General features: G+C 36.8%; 1 protein-coding gene across 1 annotated transcript; it reads right to left on the reverse strand.

The window, feature by feature from the left end:
* Positions 1-7,241: 7,241 nt before the first annotated feature.
* On the reverse strand, positions 7,242-14,031 carry LOC125671504 (uncharacterized). Its single transcript, XM_048907268.2, has 2 exons — positions 13,124-14,031; positions 7,242-10,570 (listed from the first exon to the last, which is right to left on the reverse strand). Exons 1-2 carry the CDS (start codon positions 13,482-13,484, stop codon positions 8,442-8,444), a joined length of 2,490 nt encoding a protein of 829 aa, XP_048763225.2. The 5' UTR covers positions 13,485-14,031; the 3' UTR covers positions 7,242-8,441.
* Between the last annotated feature and the right edge of the window lie 9,122 nt (positions 14,032-23,153).

Here is a 23,153-nt window from a genome sequence, read left to right on the forward strand (position 1 = left end):
TAAGAGCACAGTGAATAAATCAATGCATATGTCTATGTCAAGGATAACCCATGAAAGTCATATGGCTTATTTCCAATGGGGTCCTTCTGATCTTATGATATGACATACACAATATATTATTATTATTAGCATAACAAAATAAGCGGAAATCAAGTCTATGGATGAGACCTCGGAAAGCAAGGTCTCGTGTTGTGATTGGATGAGACCTGAGAAAGCAAGGTCTCGTGTTGTGATTGAATGAGACTTGAGAAAGCAAGGTCTCGTGTTGTGATTGGATGAGACCTCGGAAAGCAAGGTCTCGTGTTGTGATTGGATGAGACCTCGGAAAGCAAGGTCTCGTGTTGTGATTGGATGAGACCTCGGAAAGCAAGGTCTCGTGTTGTGATTGGATGAGACCTCGGAAAGCAAGGTCTCGTGTTGTGATTGGATGAGACCTCGGAAAGCAAGGTCTCGTGTTGTGATTGGATGAGACCTCGGAAAGCAAGGTCTCGTGTTGTGATTGGATGAGACCTGAGAAAGCAAGGTCTCGTGTTGTGATTGAATGAGACTTGAGAAAGCAAGGTCTCGTGTTGTGATTGGATGAGAACATTCAGTGTATTGTGAGTGGATGAGAACATTCAGTGTATTGTGAGTGGATGAGAACATTCAGTGTGTTGTGAGTGGATGAGAACATTCAGTGTGTTGTGAGTGGATGAGAACATTCAGTGTGTTGTGAGTGGATGAGAACATTCAGTGTGTTGTGAGTGGATGAGAACATTCAGTGTGTTGTGAGTGGATGAGAACATTCAGTGTGTTGTGAGTGGATGAGAACATTCAGTGTGATTCTCCTTGTATCCTTGTTGACAGTAATTGATGTATTGAACTTTTGATTTAAAATATAAAGAAATCGACATATTTCGGTCTGTAATGTCCGTCAGTGTTACAATGTCGATATATTCCGGTCTATCATGTCCGTCAATGTTATAATGTCGACACATTCCGGTCTATCATGTCCGTCAGTTTTATAAAGTCGACATATTCCGGTCTATCATGTCCGTCAGTTTTATAATGTCGACATATTCCGGTCTATCATGTCCGTCAGTGTTAAAAAGTCGACATATTCCGGTCTATCATGCCCGTCAGTTTTATAAAGTCGACATAGCCGGTCTCTCATGTCAGTCAGTTTTATAATGTCGACATATTCCGGTCGGTCTATAATGCCCGTCAGTTTTATAATGTCGACATATTCCGGTATATCATGCCCGTCAGTTTTATAATGTCGATACATTCTGGTTTATCATATCCGTCAGTTTTATAATGTCGACATATTCCGGTTTATCATATCCGTCAGTTTTATAATGTCGACATATTCCGGTCTATCATGTCCGTCAGTTTTATAAAGTCGACATCTACGGTCTATCATGTCCGTCAGTTTCATAATGTCGACATATTCCGGTATATCATGTCCGTCAGTTTTATAAAGTCGACATATACGGTCTATCATGCCCGTCAGTTTTATAATGACGACGTATTTCAGATTATCATGCCCGTCAGTTTTATAAAATCGACATATTCCTGTCTATAATGTCCGTCAGTTTTAAAAAGTCGACATATTCCGGTATATCATGTCAGTCAGTTTTATAATGTCGACATATTCCGGTCTATAATGTCCGTCAGTGTTATAATCTCGACACTTTCCGGTCTATCATGCCCGTCAGTTTTATAATGTCGACATATACGGTCTATCATGTCCGTCAGTTTTATAAAGTCGACATATTCCGGTCTATCATGTCAGTCAGTTTTATAAAGTTGACACATTCCGGTCTATAATGTCTGCCAGTTTTATAATGTCGAGATATTCTGGTCTATCATGTCAGTCTGTACCATAAAGTCGACATATTCCGGTCTATCATGTCAGTCAGTTTTATAACGTTGACATATTCCTGTTTATCATGTCAGTTAGTTTTATAAAGTCGACCTATTCCGATCTATCATGTCAGTCAGATTTATAAAGTCGACATATTCCGGTCTATAATGTCAGTCAATTTTATAATGTCGACATATTCCGGTCTATAATACCCGTCAGTTTATAATGTCGACATATTCCGGTCTTTAATGTCTGTCAGTTTTATAAAGTCGACATATTCTGATCTATCATGTCAGTCTGTATTCTAAAACCGACAGATTCCTGTGTACTAATTCATGTCTGCTGAAGACAGGTTCGGCAACGTTAAGAAATAGGCTGACGAATATTTTTTTTAAGTTGTGATTTTAGTACAAGGTACCGAATGAAATATACATGGTGACAACGCAACATTTAAAACTGACCCAGTTAATTTAGTGGCGTATAATACAGGTCAATAAGTATTGGACTGGTTAAACAAAGAGCGACAATCCATGTCACTGAATCGACTCGGTTCAAAATCGGACGAGGTATCGAATTGCCCTGAGTTACTTGTAGCCAGAATTGAGGCTCCTTTATATGTTGGTTAATAAGAATAAAATATTCTTTAATTCGAGGTTTAAATAGGTCATCCATAGTCCTTTAATGTAGGGCATCGACTCTTTATCCCGTAATGATGTATTACATTAAATTGGATCGAAAAGAACTTGATAGCAATTGTTTTTAAAAATAATCCTCAAAGGCAGACTGCTCTATACACAGTATGATATTTCTTTGGGTGGGTGGAGAAAGATATACAAATGTATTTTAAACACAAAGATTTCTATTTAAGGAATAAAGTGGTAAATTGTGTGTATAATGAGATATTGATTAGTAATAAACAATGAACGCCTTCACTATCCTATTGCGGTGTGGGAAGACATGGTTTGAACAGATTCTACATAAGTAGATGTAAGCATGTTATTCAATCAATCTGCAAGTTTGTTTTTTCTTCAAAAGAATTTTAAAAGACCCTTTTTAATTATCTGATAAATATAAGATTTGAACCCTTTTAAAGGTCCCGGGATCATTGTTTTATTTTCTCCAGTACATAGCGAGGTTCTTGTACTGGGATTTTCTGTGACCTCCCCTAGTTGTATCATTTCTTTATTACTTTCCCTTGTAAGGGTCTGTATCGACTACGGAGACATCCACCACTATTATTCTGATGATCAACTGCTGGGCAAATCAAAATTTTATGAATGTATTTTGGATTATCCCCCTTGCACTTCTTTTTATTATTTAATATACCAGAAGTTTAAATCATTTCAATTGATATATCATACAATAGATTTGTGTTTCATTGCATCATCACTGGTTATTTCAAATTACATGTAAATAATGAATATCTATAATCTAACTGGTTTTTTATTGCGGTAGCGATTTTTGTTTCGCATCCCAGCAAAATTTGGTCATTCATTCAGATTGGTTACATTTAGTGCCGTACACCAGCCCTTGAAACTGACATGTGAAAATGCCTGCCAGGGAATAAAGATCTTAAGTTGATGTCTTCAGGTGTGTAGGTATTTAAGGAGGGGGGATGTGGTGGTCAGACGTTTTCGAGTGCCAGATAGGTCAGTTTTAACATTTATGATTTATATGATTGTTTGCTGCGTGGAATTGAATAAACTATCTTTACTGCAAATAAACAGCGACTGATAGGAGAAGGACAAAGTTGTACACTTGATGATAAACAGTAAAGCACCGGTGTGTAGTTTGAAGTGAATTGTTACGTGGGAGGAAACTGACAGAGAATGTTATATATACTCAAAATTTGATAAGGATCACTAGGTTATATGTGTGTAATTTACCACTAACATAACAAAAGACATAAAGTTGACTCTGAAACGTGTTTACTCAGGTTATGAATGAAAATTCATGAACGGCATGAACTTTTATCAATACGGAATGCTTGAAATCTGATAACACCAAAAGGCATTTCATTACAAAAAGTTAACAGCAAACCAGAGAAAGAATTACACAGTTTTTGGGGATAGTCCATCATTACACTTAGTCGATGAAGTGTCAATACCGGGTATGGCCTCCCATTGCATCAATGATGGCTTGACAACGTCGAGCCTTGCTGTCAATAAGCACCCGGATGTTTCCAATGGGAAGGTTGTTCCACTCTTCCACGAGGGCGTTTCCGAGCTCTGCCAAAGTCGTGGGTTGTGCTCTACGGCGTGAAAGGGCAACCTGCAGCATGTTCCATACATGCTCAATCGGGTTCAAGTCCGGCGAGCGCGCTGGCCAGTCCATACGGACAATTGTCTCCTGCTGAAGGTACTGCTCCACCACCCTGGCGCGATGAGGACGGGCGTTATCATCCATCAGGATGAACTCAGGGCCAACAGCACCAGCGTAGGGTCTGACGTAAACATCGAGGATCTCATCCCGGTACCGCACCCCCGTCATTGTTCCTCTCTCCAGGACATGAAGATCTGTTCTTCCATCCCTGCTGATTCCACCCCAGACCATGATGGAACCACCACCATAACGGTCATGTTCACTGATGTTGGCATCATGGAAACGTTCACGTTGTCGTCGCCACACTCGGTGCCTCCTGTCTGTAAAGTCCAAACAATACCTGGACTCATCGGTGAACAGAACTTGAACCCGATCGTTCTGTGTCCAAGTGACATGATCTTCAGCCCAGTCCAATCGCTCCCGCCGGTGTCGAACAGTCAGAGGGACTCGAACACATACCCTTCTCGAGTTGAGACCTGCATTGTGAAACCGATTCCGTATCGTCTGAGTGGACACATTCACCCCCGAGGCGTTCAGAAGGTCGTTTCGTAGGCTGGTTGCTGTCCAGAAGGGATAGAGCCACAAAATGGTCTTGGCGTTGGGTTGTCGCCTCTGACGACCACCCCCATGTCGGTGTGCTGTACCAAAAGTTTGTTGTCGGTTCCAGGCCCTGTTTACAACGCTCTGGCTGACGTTTAGTGCATTTTCAACGTCACGTTGTGAATAGCCAGCGTCAAGCATTCCAATACATCTGCCCAGTTGTTCTGTCGTCAGGCGACGCCTTATACGTTGAGGGGGCATTGTGTTGATAAACGTAGTGTAAACACTCAAGTGAGTTTGAAATTTTAGAAAGAATCAGACACCGATGCCTGAGTGAAAATCGTGCAATGGTAGCAAAAGCGTAAACTATGATGAGAAACGCATTTCCCATGGCATGAAATACACGTGCAAGTTTGTTGAAGACGTTTTTGATTTCACTTGGACACAATATTGCCAGTTATGCAGTTATTAATTTTTAAACATAAAAATATTTATGATCCTTATCAAATTTTGAGTAGTATATGACAAGTGTTTGTATAGTTCAACATGAAAAAAGAGTGTTTGATTAAAAACAGTATACTAACCCATCGCATGTAGACGCCCGTGCCTATGGAGCGCCAAATTAACACAAACTCAAATAATTGAAGATATCTTCAATTATTTGAAGATACCATCAATTCATTTGATGCTCGCAACAATTTAATTAAAGATCTCTTCAAATAATTTAATGATATCTTCAATTCTGAATTATTGCGCGTATTAATTGAATTGATGATAGCATTAATTCTTCAGCTGAATTGATGCGCGCTTTCATTGAATTAATGATATCAACAATTGAATTGATGCGCGCTACAATTCAATTGAGAGCAATAAATGATATAATGCGCGCATTAAATCGAGAGCAATAATTGAATTGATGCGCGCATTAATTCATTTAATGAGAGCAATAATTGATTTAATGCGCGCATTAATTCAATTATTGCTCACTTCAATTGAATTAATGATATCTTTAATTCTTTTGAAGAGAGCAATAATTCTTTTAGAGAGAGCAACTATGTAATTAAAGATATCTTCAATTCAACATATCCACAATTGAATTAATGGTCTCTTTAATTGAATTGTTGCTCTCTTTAAAAGAATTGATGCACGCATTAATTCCTTATACAAAAGCATTGTAAATAATTAAATATATCTTCAATTGAATTAAAGAGATCATCAAATTATTTATACCGAGCTCTAAATTAATTATTGCGAGCAAAATTTATTGTCTCATCAATTGAATTGAAGAGAGCAATAATTTAATTAATGTGCGTATTAAATCAATTATTGCTCTCATTACTTCAATTGATTTTCGCATTAATTCAATTGATGAGAGCAATAATTGAATTGAAGTGCGCATTAATTCATTTGATGAGAGCAATAATTGATTTAATTCAATTAAAGAAAGCAATAATTGAATTGATAATATCTTTAAATAATAATAATAATGTCCTTTGTTTAAACAGGATAGCTTCAGTTATTTGAGTTTATGTTAATTTGGCGCTCCATACGTGACTGCATATTATGCTTACCAAGTGCTACAGTATATGTCTGTTCCTCCTTGGGTTTCATTTCTATTGTTTCGAGTTTCGCGAAAACGCTCCCACGTAAACAGTCCATATGCGCCTGGGTCAAGGATATTGCACTATAACCCGTATGTAAACAATGGAGGAAATTCGAACCACGAATAAATATATTCTCTGATCTATGGTGTCTCTTTTTACATATTTTCATGTTTCGGGAAGCTTAACTACATGTGTCATTACCACAGAACACTAATTTATCGACATTTTAAAAATGTATTATCCCACTCAGTGGGATACATTTTTTAACTCTTGTGGGATAAGGAAATTCCACATCGAGGACAAGATTCGCTCTCTAGGACTCGGTAAATCCTCGACTTAGACTGAATCTTGTCCCCTCGATTGAATTTCCCAGTTCCACTGCACCCGAACTAATGAAGGATTATATTAATTCACTTTTATGTAATGATTAAATTCAAATTTAACATGGAGACTCGGTGAAATGTTCTCCGAAGAATTGTCTACAAATTCGATTGGTGAAAATCAAGTACAAGCTTCGATATGTACAATATTTGATTTCTTTTTTTGCCTTCGCAAATATTACAAATACCTATAGGAAACACGTTAAATGGCAATCGATCTAGAAATTCAACCACATACTAATTCAACAAATACAGTGACTAATAGGTTGGCAAACTCAACCGGCTTCTTTTTACTTCGTCTTGTTGCTACACGTCAAGTGAAGATGATTTCACATATTTTACTGATGTAAGCGTGGCAGTGGGAGAGAATTGGACATGTGTATTTGACTTGCTGAATCATTTGAGATTCTTCCTGTGCTGACCATGCAGTGGACAAATCCACTTCCGGCGGAAGGAACCTCCTTGTCTTCTTACACGGCACTACTTCCGCGGAGTGACAAGTCGGCTCTAACCGCTGTACCAAAGGGGAAGATGAAATAACAAGATCAATTTACTTGTCTGATTATCAATATATGTATTATCAAAGAATAATTCTAAAAAAAATATTGAAATATACGATCACAAAGATAAGCTGCATTGAGATTTTTTAAATATAAATGCACTACCCTGCTGAGAAATGAGACGAATATTGAGAAAATGAAAACTCATAAAATGTTATTGACCCTCACAAATGTATGGACACCACAAACAAAACAATAGCACATGTCCGTAGGCTTGGAAATTTTCAACTTTAAGCACTATGTTGCCTCGTATTGAATTCGCCTTAGTCCACCAACGAGGATGATAATGAAGCAATGTCTCGAATCACGTAACAAAATGTTGTTTGTTTACACCGCCGAAACGATCAAGACATGAAATTCCGATCCGTAGTTTCAATCAACGAAAGGTTAGAGTCGTGCTCAGGTAATATTGGTAAGGGTTTGTTATTCTTAAATGAATTTTTCTGTTTAAAAAAAGGTCTTCAATAATCATTACAATTGTTCTAACTTTCATCATATTACAGTCAATATATCAAAATCCATGAAAAGGCGTTCAGACAGGTACGAACTTCAAAAGGTGTACAAAATATATGCTCTTCAGAAGGTGTACAAAATATATGCGCTTCAGAAAGTATACAAACAGGTACGCGTTTCCAAAGGTGTAAAATCAGGTACGCATTTCGAAAGGTGTACAGATAGGTACGCGCTTCAAGAGGTGTACAAACAGGTAAGATCTTCAAAAGGTGTACAAAATGTACGCGCTTCAGAGGGTGTACAAAAGGTACACACATCAAAAGATGTACAAACAGGCGGAAACAGGTGCGCGTTTCGAAAGGTGTAAAAAAAAAAAAAAACCACCCACAAGTACGCGTTTTTAAAGGTGTAGAAAAATGTAACGCATTTTGAAAGGTGTACAGACGGGTACGCGTTTCGAAAGGTGTAAAAACGGGTACACGTTTTAAAAAGGTGTATAAACAAGAACGTGGTTCGGTATTATTCATGGAGGTTGGCGGTTGCCATGTAAACAATTATTTTATGACCACGTGAATCGCGACAAAATGGAGACGAAAATGTCCAAGTATACAACATCTAACCAAACAAATCTAGCGCTGACAAATAACGATACGGAGATACTTCAAAATATATAATGGGCGGGCCCCCCATGTGCATATTGCATATCACAGACACATCATACAAAAGTGGACGGTGGTCATTTCTTTGGCCTCCAGCCTTTGATAAAATCCACTATCTTTTTAACATCTAATGCATTCAGTTCTGGAAAACCCTCACGGAGCAAGTTTTTATCTAGGGAACACAACAGTTGGCCGTCTATCTGTTCGTTTGCCAGTCGCTTCACCACGCGATCTTTCATTCCAATATATCTCAGTGACCGCGAAACCTCCTGGACACTGAGGTTGGAAAGGTCAATTGGAGGTCTCCAACCGTCGTTATGTTCTTCGCCATATTCCGCGTAACTGTATTCACTGCCTCCATGGTAACCATAGTCACCTGACAAAACGGAGTCCTCCTGCCGAGAAAAGGACATTTCATTGATTCCAATGGATGACATTGACCTCTGATAGCGTTTACTTCCTGGTTCACTCGTGGCGTATAGAGATCGTCGGTCAAACTGCGCAGGCTCAAAGAGGGATAAACGGTGACTAAATTCCCGGACTGGAACAGACTCCTGTGATAAGGCCGAGTCTGGATGCCGGACAGGTGAATTTATGTCATCGAAAACGTTCATGACGTTGTTGACATGTCTAATGTTATGACTTCGAAGCGTGGCATTGGGGTCCAACACCAAGTTTTTATGAGACCGAGATCGCATTCGGGTCAAGGAATTGAAAGGATCACTGTCCATTCTGTGTTCATATGCACGCATGCGCACTCCATGGTAAGGGGTGCAGTCAGCTGTCTGTGTATTGATTGCTGAGCTATACTGAGGTATTTCAAAGTCCTGCACAGACATCTGGCTGTCTCCAAATTCCGTTTCCGGTTTATTAATTTCTCTCACAATTCCATCCTCTGTAAACGGAAACAATTTGTCAAAATCTAATGGGTCCTCCCTGTGAGATTTATAAACAGAATCTTTAGTTTTAGTGGAATTTCTCGGAGCTATCGGAGGCTTGTTGTACACACCGCTTCGTTCTTTTTCTCTTCTGACCTGCGCAGGACTCATGTAGTCATCGTCCTGGGCGTGGGGTTTATAGCAAGGAACAACTTCTTCGGATGGAGGACTTGGGGCGACTGGAAGTTCTTCATACAATGGTTCGCGTTCTTCTGGAGATTTTGGAATTGGCGGGAGATTCCTGCCCTGGTAAACAGTTTCCTCTTGTGAGTACTGAGTGGGTCGATATACAGGGTCGTTATCGTCTGTGTAATCCAGCCTTTGGGACTCCACCTTATCTCCTTGTGAAGTCTTACTTCCATCAATATCGCCGTCGTCGTCTGCGTAAGCTTCTAAGTTGAAGTCACTTTTTGTCAGTCTGGAAGAAAACACGCCCTCTTCCTGAAGCTGTTTTAAAGTCGCACGTTCCTTTTTGCCTTTTGAACGTAAGCTTAGTTTATCAAATATACCGGGTCCCTTTGATTTCTTGCTCGTTTTGATACGGACAGGAAGTTCCACCTCTAATTCTGATGGCGCGCTATTTTCATAGATACGTTCTTCTGTATCCATGATAACGGGTTCCTTTTTACGTTTGCTCGCGTGACCTTGAGATACATCCTTCCGAAAATGAATTTTTGCGGTTGTTGGAATTTCAAAAAGTTCACTATATTCATTTACCGGATAAATTCCCACCACGATCGTCAGTTCTTCCTTTACTCCTTCTATCATTAATAACCCACTGGGAAGTGCGCCTGCGTCAGGGTCCGCGTGAATCAACTGCGCGCGTACTGGAAGTGAGAACGAGGCAACTAAATCCTGAAGTTCATAGACAGAGTCGAAGTCATTATTGGTCAGGTCCCCCACCGGACTGAACACGCCAGTCATGATGAGTGGTATCATCACTTCACGTGCGCTCGTGTCGAAGCATTGGAGGTACTTCAACTCTTGATCTTTCTGAGAATGTTTCACCGGTTTGAGAATTTTCTTAAAGAAGTTTTTAACGTTTGATTTACTTTTCTTCTGATCCATATAGACAATTCCAGTGGTGAGAACCTGTCCCGGGGGGATCTCCAGCGGCACCCAGGAGCTAGCGCCACCTTCCACACTCAGCTGATACCCAACGATTGAAGTTCGAACCAGGAACCTCCTGGGCTTCACGTTTACAATCGCTTGTATGGAGTCAAAATACTCCACTGGACGGCCATCTTCTGGCAAAACTTCAAACCAACCTGTAATGTAAAAAAGTTTCGTCAGTTATATCGCAATCACAACGACCTGTCGTATAAACAATTATCTTTAGTAATAACACAAAGCAGTCAACATCAACTTCACACAGACGTGAGAGAGAGAGAGAGAGAGAGAATAATTACTTTTCGCAATGATCGGTAAAAGTATAGGTAAACAATGAAAAAAAGATACACGAAGTAAAACTAAACGCCTATATATATTATATAAAGCACTAAATAATCACAACTAGGTACTGAAAATTTTCGCCCCAGCCCGGGGTCGAACCAGCGACGTACGGCACCCACCGCCTAGCAAGATTGTCAAACCATTGCGTAAGTCCACTCGGCCACAACGACTTCCCTGCTAAATGAAGCTTTATATATATAACTAATTAAAATCAGACCTTCTCTAACCGTTACACTGGACCTTCTCCAGTGTAACGGTTAGAGAAGGTCGGATTTTAATTAGATTGATATATATATATATATATATTTATATATATATACGCACACACACATACACACACACAATATATATATATATACACACACACACAAAGATAATATATATACACACAGAGAGATAATATACACATCTAGTCGAGTATACTCAATCGGCTTTGTGATATTTTATTATATTAACTTGAGTAGATTTTTTCTATACTTAAATCTGGATTTATATACCATAACATAAAACACAGAGAAATTCACTGTACGTGGATACCCATCGCATATATGTGGATATCGACATTACTACAAATAATTCTTTATTCGTCAACAAAATTAAAACCCAGATGTGAAAATCGAAACCTACTGGCAACATTTGAGAGAACACATAATTTCTGGTCAATTTAGTTCAGACTGCCTCTTTTGTGTGATACTTAACAGACTGTACATACAAAACAGGTTTGTGACTAAACACGTGGGTAGTGTGAATAAATTATAACAGGTTAGATGTACTAAATGAAGGTACCTGTGACCCCCCGAGAGAAGTCAACGCTATCCAAAATACACCGTGTAAGATGTAGCCGGGGATTTAATCCGCCTGGTCGCTTTTGTTTTAAGATGGTCCTTTAATCTGGGGACATGTCGATAAGATTTGATAAGGAAGTACAAACAGAGACAGAAGGCGTCAGGATTCTAGACAACTACCACAGCGAGGGCCGAGCACAACTAAAATGTGTACTCGTTTTGGAAATGTATCAAGTGTTTACTTACATAGAAAATATATCGAATTTCATTCTCTGTAAATGAGAATTGGTGTGATTTTTTAATTTAGAAATATGAATTCATATACTTCCTTGGTCACCTCGTTTCTCTTAAATAAATTCTATGATTGAAAATGTAAAATTCATAAAGGTGATATCAAACTTGTATTACTCAGTTTAAAATCATTACAAGGTGGACAATGATGTGAAAGGAAATATTTTCGGCGATGAAAAAGTGAAACGTGTCAAATTACAACAGGATGTTTTATTTATTTATTTTTTGAATTTCAATAGTCATGTTTCGTTTCCGCGCAGAATCGTATTGCTATAGAATACTGCCATGGAATCTTTTATATGGACAATAATTTTCAACATCCATTAAAATAAAATATTCATTTACAGTTCATATCCACGCAGCCAGAGGAGTATTTTTTAGGCAATTTATCTCGGGGAATCGTGAGAAACCTGTTGGCCTGGTTCGTATCGGGGGGAAATTCTCTGTAATAAAGCAGATCTCTGTGTCAAAATATGGACTTGTTAGACGACAAAACGATCTGGTATCAGCATAGAAAATTATGATAATTTGCCTTTTAATTATTTAAAAATGTGAATTTGAATAGTTTTTATTATTGGTTTGCTATAGAGTTGCATACAACAAGGTTACTGGGTTTTAACACGCTCTTCGGATCCTCAGTATGAAGATGCATGTAATGTGAAATGAGATAATGCCTACTGTGTACAAAAATAAAAAATTATAAAAAAAAAAAAAAAAAAGACAATGCCTACTACACAGAAATGTCGATTTGTGTCACTCTGTAGTGAAGTTGTATGGAATATCATTATACGTCCTATTGTAAAATCATATATCGCAAATGTAATTCCGGAATATCCACGAAAGAGCGACTTCTGTTTTTCGTACTGTTGCTTGTAATGGCCTAAAGCATATTTCCTATGGGGTTCATAGAGCAATATTGCTTTAGAATATAATTTTCCACCATATTTCTCTTGGTTAACCATGAGAGTAGTAATGTCTCTCGACATCAGAAATTCTTGTGATGTACCGGACATCATTGAGAAGCCATTTTAACCCACTACATACGCTACAGCCGTTTTCAGTATGAAAGGCGAAGATAACGAACAGTGATCAATCTCATAACTCCTATAAGCAATACAAAATAGATAGTCGGGCAAATACGGACCCCTGGACACACCAGAGGTGGGATCAGTATGTAAGGTTTTCATTTCTGTTACCCCTATTTTGGCCTAGTTTCCAAATGTGGAGAAAAAGTTGTGAGGTAAACTACTTATGTACCTGGGAATTTATAGAAGAATACGACTCTTTTCTTACCTTTGACGGAGGACAGGATCTCCACCCGTTTGTTAGCAGTCACATACTCGGAGGATTTCCGGTCCCGCACCATCTTTTTGCAGACGACTCTTTGATGAGACTTCATCTCCATGAAATGTAGGACACTGTCATCAGCGCTTTCAGTGGAATATTGCCATGTTTTGATGTATTTAGTCAAATCCCCTTCATGATATTTAGCCACAAACGGAGGACGACCAGCGGACAAGAGGTCTCGGAGGAGTCTGGGCTTCTCTTCCCATAAAAAGTCTTTCTGGGGTCGGGGCAGGGTACCGACCGGGTCCATCCTGCCCCCGGACAAGCGAGCTTTAGCGCCCTGTTGTAAGTTCGTACCCGTCACCATACGTAATCTCCCGTCCGATATTGATAAACTGGTACACGACCAGCTCTACGTGTGTATGAAATACACTGTTCAGCCCATGTGTGCCAGAACTTATTTACATTCCTCAACATTCGGTAAATACCCACGTTTCGGTTACTACACAAACACAAAAACTGAGGTGGAAAATTGCCGAGATGTATCCGAAGGTATGATTGATATCGACCGATTCCTGTTCTAGGTATGCGCTGAAGGTCGCCGCTCATTACAGGACAGCTACGCGCCTGATTAGTTAATCACAGGTACTGTGATCTACCTGAGAACATTCCTGCTTTTTTGAGATTTAAAGTTTTTGTCGTCTGTACATTCTGTGTGTCCATTGATCCGTGATACTTGCCCAATACGGGTGGTCAGTAGACGATTTGTACGCGTTGGAAAACATTTAAATCAATATCGTCACATTTGTGTAATTCCCAGCCCCTAACAGCCTGAGGCCATCTTGTCGACTGGACTGAGAAAAAGTAAATACTACGGGGTGTAAGAGAACTGTTTAGTTACGTAGGGTACGAATAAACTAAATTGGTACTAAAAAATTAAATCACCTGATCAAAGATTACTATATGAGAAATGCTGTACATACAATGCTCTTGTATTCTCTTGCGCGGATCTAGATCTAGATTTAGATCCGCGCAAGAAAGGAGGAGGATCCACTGGAATTTGCAAAGTACACACCATCAAGATTTATGAAACATTGAGTCTTTACATTGTGCGCTAAGTAATGAGCACACATTTACCATGAAATAATTATGTACCTAGTGTTCTCAAGTAAAGTATATGCATATTGGTAACTTTTTTTTCCATTTACAATTCATAGAATTACCAGTGTTGATTGATGTTACTCAATGAGGATCCAACCTATTAATTTACACATTTCACCATTTTGTTAAAAGGACTGATTCACGATTTTACCCAAAATTTTGTTTTTCACTTTTAATGATCAAAATCTACTGTCTAATGTGTTTGAAAGATTTCACATGAAAATTAAGGTTACACATCATCACAGAAGCTCATTTTAGAGAGTTTATTATTTGTTTTGTAAACAAAGATTGCAGTATGTTATTGTTTACGAAATTTTCAAAAGAAATGGATATCGATCAAAGTATTATTATATCTTTCATATTTCATGCATTTTTGAGGTGAAATGTGTCATATAAAAGTTAAAATTTGTGACTATGCAAAATTAAGATGCATTATATTACAAAATCAATATTTCACTTGTTTGTTTGTTTACATAAAAAGACTCGAGTCTTTGTTTACATAACACATATTTAAGGCTAAAATATTGCTTTCATTCTTGCACTCAAAAGGTCAAAATTTTGGCTGTCAACATTAAATGAGTTATATTTCTAATGTTTAACATCAAAAATGAAAAATATTTTTATCAAAAATCGTGAACCAGTCCCTTTAACAAAACCATGGGAATCCGGATACGATCACATCTTCAGTATTCCTTCCTTGTTGTATTGAAGAGGCGGCTAAATGGGGCGGTCCTTCGGATGGGACCGCGAAAAAAAGGGGTCCCGTGTCACAGCAGGTGTGATACGATAGATATCCTTTCCTTCTCGAAGGCCGTAAGCGCCGAGCATAGGCCTGCCTAAATTTTGCAGCCTTCACCGGCAATGGTGACATCTCCATTTGGTGAAAAATTCTCGAGCATCCCGCTTGTTAAACAAGATACAAGAAGATTTTGCTAACAACAAACTTCCGGACAATGTAATCGTTATATGACGGTACTATAAGTTACTGCAATGGCTGAAGTCTTTGACTTTGGTAGAGTTGAAAACTATCACTTCGTGCAGCATTATAGATTGAACGAAAAGAAATTGTACAGTCATTTATCAGGCAGGGGAAACCGGAGGTTAATTCATTTCAATCAAGTCTCTTTGGCTAAATCAGTCATGCCTCTCCCTTTTTCGGACGGACAATATACCCCCCTCCCGTTATTTCACATATGCAGACTTTTACACTGTATTATACGGTACATGCAGAGTTTGATTCACCAGCTGATTGGCCCCCTACTTTTTGTGGCTATTAGTAAAAGAAAGTGGAAATGTAAGTTTGAGAACTGATGTATCCACGCACAAAAGGATACCCCCGCGTACTCCCTACCCCAAAGGATTTAGAATTTTGAGCTTTGAGTTTAAATAAACCTTTTACTTTTTTTAAAAAAAATATTTTTAGGAGAGTTGTTTTTTCATCTTGTCAAAAATTAGATCTGGAAAAAATCCTGGATCCTCACACGGCTTCTTAAATGTCAATAAACCAAATAATTGGAAAATACGTACATCTAAGGGATTGTTTGATAATGATATATAGAGAGAGCAAATTAGAAATACATCGTTAATGGAAGGTTTTCATCTCATATTGGTCTGATGTACCTGAGAGCTCGGAAAACAATATTACTTTGGTACCTCATGGCAATATTCTGTTGAAGATGTTAGAAATTGATATCTGAAGCATTTTAGATTCTTATGGATTTACTGATGAAAGTTAAAGATAGCGAACAGTGATCAATCTCATGACTCCTATAAGCAATATAAAATAGAGAGTTGGGCAAACACTGACCCTGGATATACCAGAGGTGGGATCAGGTGTCTAGGAGAAGTAAGCATCCCCTGTTGACCGATCACACCCACAAGAGCCCTATATCATGATCAGGTAAACAGAGCTATCCGTATGTATGGAGTGACTATTTTGACTGATGGATTACTGCAGCTGTAAAACAATAACTGGGGGGTGGGGTGTCAGTTTGTACAGGAATGACCCAGTGAAAGTTAAAGCTCCTCCAGATGTTACGTGTATAAAGTTCGAATGCCAATGTACTTAAGTGCATGTATATTACCACAAAAAATTAAGGAAAATTTATGTAATTTGAACCTCAAATCACCACTGACCTGTCGAAGTTGAAAGGTGAAAAAGTGCCCAACTCATTGAAAGATCATGTAGTCTATGTTTTATAAAAAGGACAAGAAGGCGATATAGATTTTAGAATGTGAAGCATTAACCCTAATGCACTTAAATTTTCTGAATTAATGTAAAAGCTGGATGCAAAATCATTGAAAAAATTGCAATGATGTATAAAGTAGTCTGTCCTCGGCAAAACGGCTCGTTTACCCAGGATTTGTTTGACCTCTATTCTGTACAACATTCATTTGTTTACTGTTGTTTGTGGTTTTACTGTTGTTTATGGTTTTACTGTTGTTTATGGTTTTACTGTTGTTTGTGGTTTTACTGTTGTTTGTGGTTTTACTGTTGTTTGTGGTTTTACTGTTGTTTGTGGTTTTACTGTTGTTTATGGTTTTACTGTTGTTTATGGTACTGGTGTTTATGGTTCTACTGTTGTTTGTGGTTTTACTGCTGTTTATGGTTTTACTGTTGTTTATGGTTTTACTGTTGTTTATGGTTTTACTTTTGTTTATGGTTTTACTGCTGTTTGTGGTTTTACTGTTGTTTGTGGTTTTACTGTTGTTTATGGTTTTACTGTTGTTTGTGGTTTTACTGTTGTTTATGGTTTTACTGTTGTTTGTGGTTTTACTGCTGTTTGTGGTTTTACTGTTGTTTGTGGTTTTACTGTTGTTTGTGGTTTTACTGTTTTTATGGTTTTACTGTTGTTTATGGTTTTACTGCTGTTTATGGTTTTACTGTTGTTTATGGTTTTACTGTTGTTTGTGGTTTTACTGTTGTTTGTGGTTTTACTGTTTTTATGGTTTTACTGTTGTTTATGGTTTTACTGCTGTTTGTGGTTTTACTGTTGTTTATGGTTTTACTGTTGTTTATGGTTTTACTGTTGTTTGTGGTTTTACTTTTGTTGATGGTTTTACTGTTGTTTATGGTTTTACTGTTGTTTATGGTTTTACTGTTGTTTGTGGTTTTACTGTTGTTTGTGGTTTTACTTTTGTTGATGGTTTTACTGTTGTTTATGGTTTTACTGCTGTTTATGGTTTTACTGTTGTGTGTGGTTTTACTGTTGTTTATGGTTTTACTGTTGTTTGTGGTTTTACTGTTGTTTATGGTTTTACTGTTGTTTGTGGTTTTACTGTTGTTTGTGGTTTTACTGTTGTTTATGGTTTTACTGTTGTTTGTGGTTTTACTTTTGTTGATGGTTTTACTGTTGTTTATGGTTTTACTGCTGTTTATGGTTTTACTGTTGTGTGTGGTTTTACTGTTGTTTATGGTTTTACTGTTGTTTATGGTTTTACTGTTGTTTATGGTTTTACTGTTGTGTGTGGTTTTACTGTTGTTTATGGTTTTACTGTTGTTTATGGTTTTACTGTTGTTTGTGGTTTTACTGTTGTTTGTGGTTTTACTGTTGTTTATGGTTTTACTGTTGTTTATGGTTTTACTGTTGTTTGTGGTTTTACTGTTGTTTGTGGTTTTACTGTAGTTTGTGGTTTTACTGTTGTTTATGATTTTACTGTTGTTTGTGGTTTTACTGTTTTTTATGGTACTGTTGTTTATGGTTTTACTGTTGTTTGTGGTTTTACTGTTGTTTGTGGTTTTACTGTTGTTTATGGTTTTACTGTTGTTTGTGGTTTTACTGTTTTTTATGGTACTGTTGTTTATGGTTTTACTGTTGTTTGTGGTTTTACTGTTGTTTGTGGTTTTACTGTTGTTTGTGGTTTTACTGTTGTTTATGGTTTTACTGTTGTTTGTGGTTTTACTGTTTTTTATGGTTTTACTGTTGTTTGTGGTTTTACTGCTGTTTGTGGTTTTACTGTTGTTTGTGGTTTTACTGTTGTTTGTGGTTTTACTGTTGTTTGTGGTTTTACTGTTGTTTATGGTTTTACTGTTGTTTGTGGTTTTACTGTTGTTTGTGGTTTTACTGTTGTTTGTGGTTTTACTGTTGTTTGTGGTTTTACTGTTGTTTATGGTTTTACTGTTGTTTATGGTTTTACTGTTGTTTGTGGTTTTACTGTTGTTTGTGGTTTTACTGTTGTTTGTGGTTTTACTGTTGTTTATGGTTTTACTGTTGTTTATGGTTTTACTGTTGTTTGTGGTTTTAATGTTGTTTATGGTTTTACTGTTGTTTGTGGTTTTACTGTTGTTTGTGGTTTTACTGTTGTTTGTGGTTTTACTGTTGTTTATGGTACTGGTGTTTATGGTTCTACTGTTGTTTGTGGTTTTACTGCTGTTTGTGGTTTTACTGTTGTTTGTGGTTTTACTGTTGTTTATGGTACTGGTGTTTATGGTTCTACTGTTGTTTGTGGTTTTACTGCTGTTTGTGGTTTTACTGTTGTTTGTGGTTTTACTGTTGTTTATGGTACTGTTGTTTATGGTTTTACTGTTGTTTATGGTTTTACTGTTGTTTATGGTTCTACTGTTGTTTGTGGTTTTACTGCTGTTTGTGGTTTTACTGTTGTTTGTGGTTTTACTGTTGTTTGTGGTTTTACTGCTGTTTATGGTTCTACTGTTGTTTGTGGTTTTACTGTTGTTTGTGGTTTTACTGTTGTTTATGGTTTTACTGTTGTTTATGGTTTTACTGTTGTTTATGGTACTGTTGTTTATGGTTTTACTGTTGTTTATGGTTTTACTGCTGTTTGTGGTTTTACTGTTGTTTGTGGTTTTAATGTTGTTTATGGTTTTACTGTTGTTTGTGGTTTTACTGTTGTTTATGGTTTTACTGTTGTTTGTGGTTTTACTGTTGTTTATGGTTTTACTGTTGTTTATGGTTTTACTGTTGTTTATGGTTTTACTGTTGTTTATGATTTTACTGCTGTTTGTGGTTTTACTGCTGTTTGTGGTTTTACTGTTGTTTATGGTTTTACTGCTGTTTATGGTTTTACTGTTGTTTATGGTTTTACTGCTGTTTATGGTTTTACTGTTGTTTATGGTTCTACTGTTGTTTGTGGTTTTACTGTTGTTTATGGTTTTACTGTTGTTTATGGTTTTACTGCTGTTTGTGGTTTTACTGTTGTGTGTGGTTTTACTGTTGTTTATGGTTTTACTGTTGTTTATGGTTTTACTGTTGTTTATGGTTTTACTGCTGTTTGTGGTTTTACTGTTGTTTGTGGTTTTACTTTTGTTTATGGTTTTACTGTTGTTTGTGGTTTTACTGTTGTTTATGGTTTTACTGTTGTTTGTGGTTTTACTGTTGTTTATGGTTTTACTGTTGTTTGTGGTTTTACTGTTGTTTATGATTTTACTGTTGTTTGTGGTTTTACTGTTGTTTGTGGTTTTACTGTTGTTTATGGTTTTACTGTTGTTTGTGGTTTTACTGTTGTTTATGGTTTTACTGTTGTTTGTGGTTTTACTGTTGTTTGTGGTTTTACTGTTGTTTGTGGTTTTACTGTTGTTTGTGGTTTTACTGTTGTTTGTGGTTTTACTGCTGTTTATGGTTTTACTGTTGTTTGTGGTTTTACTGTTGTTTGTGGTTTTACTGTTGTTTATGGTTTTACTGTTGTTTGTGGTTTTACTGTTGTTTGTGGTACTGTTGTTTGTGGTTTTACTGTTGTTTGTGGTTTTACTTTTGTTGATGGTTTTACTGTTGTTTGTGGTACTGTTGTTTGTGGTTTTACTGTTGTTTGTGGTTTTACTGTTGTTTGTGGTTTTACTGTTGTTTGTGGTTTTACTGTTGTTTATGGTTTTACTGCTGTTTATGGTACTGTTATTTATGGTTTTACTGTTGTTTATGGTTTTACTGTTGTTTGTGGTTTTACTGTTGTTTGTGGTTTTACTGTTGTTTGTGGTTTTACTGTTGTTTATGGTTTTACTGTTGTTTGTGGTTTTACTGTTGTTTGTGGTACTGTTGTTTGTGGTTTTACTGTTGTTTGTGGTTTTACTTTTGTTGATGGTTTTACTGTTGTTTATGGTTTTACTGCTGTTTATGGTACTGTTATTTATGGTTTTACTGCTGTTTATGGTTTTACTGTTGTTTATAGTTTTACTGTTGTTTATGATTTTACTGTTGTTTGTGGTTTTACTGTTTTTTATGGTACTGTTGTTTATGGTTCTACTGTTGTTTATGGTTTTACTGTTGTTTGTGGTTTTACTGTTGTTTATGGTTTTACTGTTGTTTATGGTTTTACTGTTGTTTGTGGTTTTACTGTTGTTTATGGTTTTACTATTGTTTATGGTTTTACTGTTGTTTGTGGTTTTACTGTTGTTTATGGTACTGTTGTTTATGGTTTTACTGTTGTTTGTGGTTTTACTGTTGTTTGTGGTTTTACTGTTGTTTGTGGTTTTACTGTTGTTTATGGTTTTACTGTTGTTTATGGTTTTACTGTTGTTTGTGGTTTTACTGTTGTTTATGGTTTTACTGTTGTTTGTGGTTTTACTGTTGTTTATGGTACTGGTGTTTGTGGTTTTACTGTTGTTTGTGGTTTTACTGTTGTTTGTGGTTTTACTGTTGTTTGTGGTTTTACTGTTGTTTATGGTTTTACTGTTGTTTGTGGTTTTAATGTTGTTTATGGTTTTACTGTTGTTTGTGGTTTTACTGTTGTTTGTGGTTTTACTGTTGTTTGTGGTTTTACTGTTGTTTGTGGTTTTACTGTTGTTTGTGGTTTTACTGTTGTTTATGGTACTGTTGTTTATGGTTTTACTGTTGTTTATGGTTTTACTGTTGTTTATGGTACTGGTGTTTGTGGTTTTACTGTTGTTTGTGGTTTTACTGTTGTTTGTGGTTTTACTGTTGTTTATGGTTTTACTGTTGTTTGTGGTTTTACTGTTGTTTGTGGTTTTACTGTTGTTTATGGTTTTACTATTGTTTATGGGTTTACTGTTGTTTGTGGTTTTACTGTTGTTTATGGTTTGAGTGAATAAACTGAACATACCAGCTGGTTATGTCTTTATAACGTTCCACAGCTAAATCTACGGACATCACACCGGTAATTGTCCAATCAAAATGAATGAACTAAAGTCAATGGTAGGTCCATAATTGTAGTTCCATATATCTATTTACTGAGAAAATGCTCTGTAGGGTATCCATTTTCTCTGTGTCACCATAGGAGACGGACAACAAAGAACACCGGGTCATATCGCTTCACTCTTAATGATTTTGTTTCCTATATAGAAATCTAGAGTAAAACTAATTCTAGATGTCGTACCCACAGTTAATAGCTGCTTTACGGTTACCTGCAGTATCCCATTGCCTCATAACAACAAAGTTAGAGAACTTTTTTGGAAACGCGTGACTGATAGTCATGCTTTTCCCAGCATTCTCGAGAGCGAGAATCTAATATATTCATAAAATTTGATACATTGTTCTTCTCTTTTAAATCATGTGACCTACACGTGCACTTTATTCCGTATTTCAAAAGTTACATTCGATTTGTGTACTATTTGATTTCAGAAATTGTGATACAAATATTAAAACATTGAATGATATTTTTGTAGAAACACTATATCAAAGTCTGATATATTTTTTTTATTTTCTCCCCCATTCCTCTCCTCCGAAAATAAAATACTTGCTTTACTAATTTGAGATATAAAGAAAAAAGACAATCTAGGATTGTTGCGTTTGTTAAAAGTTAGCAACGTCGCACTAGTTTTATTCAACAACATAATATACTGAATACAAAAAAGGTATTCAGTAAACCAAAGACACAAGTAATATTTAAGCAAATTTGTAACAAACGACGCATTAATCGAACAAAACGCGTGAAATTATACGCGTGTTCAACTATACACGTCTACTGGGCTCAAAGGTTTCCTATGTGAAAAAGCCAATAACTGAATGAAATGAAATAGTAAGAAAACTAACCAAAACATAAAAACGTGAAGAAATAGATTCACCCAACACTGCTTTTATGCCTACAAACAATAAAATTATAAATGAATGGTATTCTAATACGTTTACTTGTGACCACACAGCGGCTACGACGTCCGTGTGCATGCGCTCGGACAAATCGATGTCAGATTTAAGATGTCTATGAAACGATGTCCAAACTTTTCAGTTGCTGAAATAACAATATTGTTTGACAAGGTGATGGGAAAAAAGACATTTGTTTTTAAGATGCTGTAAATTCAACAGATTATGTCCGGTCGGGTGAAGAAATGAAGAAAAAGTGGACATGCCTAAACAGGAAAAGTAGGAAAAAGTTGGTTGTGGGATATTCTAAACAAATATTGAGTTCATCATAAAGAACACATGTCGTGGTATACGGAGCTTATCAATGATGTCCACATCCTCCATATAGTCTAATAGATTGTTTCTGTACCTGAAACCACGTTCCCTCCGGATAAGCTACCTATCTCTTAGCACAGCATAGTTCAGTATAGACTTAAGACTGGATGTCTTAAGATTTCCAACAGTCTTAAGATTATCTTAAGATATGACACTTTTGTGAAACAGCTATGATGGATCTTATGACAAATTTTGGTCTTAATACAGATCTTAGTCGTAAGATAGTTTTGTGAAACTGGCCCCTGGATTTTATAGGGCTTCATATAATATATAATTTTCAATTCTTAAGCAATTTTTAAATATATATATTTATCAGAGAATTCTATAAAGCGTTCTTCATGATCGCTTCAAGCCCCAAAATAAAACCCCTGAATCTGCGCATGCCTGTTAATCATCCAGTGAAAACTGATTGGAATTCGTCTCTAGGATATACGTCAATCATCTACAGGTGATGATGGGACTTAAAAAGAATTACACCAGTATGAAAACTTTATTATCAACATTAGCAACAA

The sequence above is a fragment of the Ostrea edulis genome, chromosome 4 (genome assembly GCF_947568905.1).
Source record: "Ostrea edulis chromosome 4, xbOstEdul1.1, whole genome shotgun sequence".
Lineage (NCBI taxonomy): Eukaryota > Metazoa > Mollusca > Bivalvia > Ostreida > Ostreidae > Ostrea > Ostrea edulis.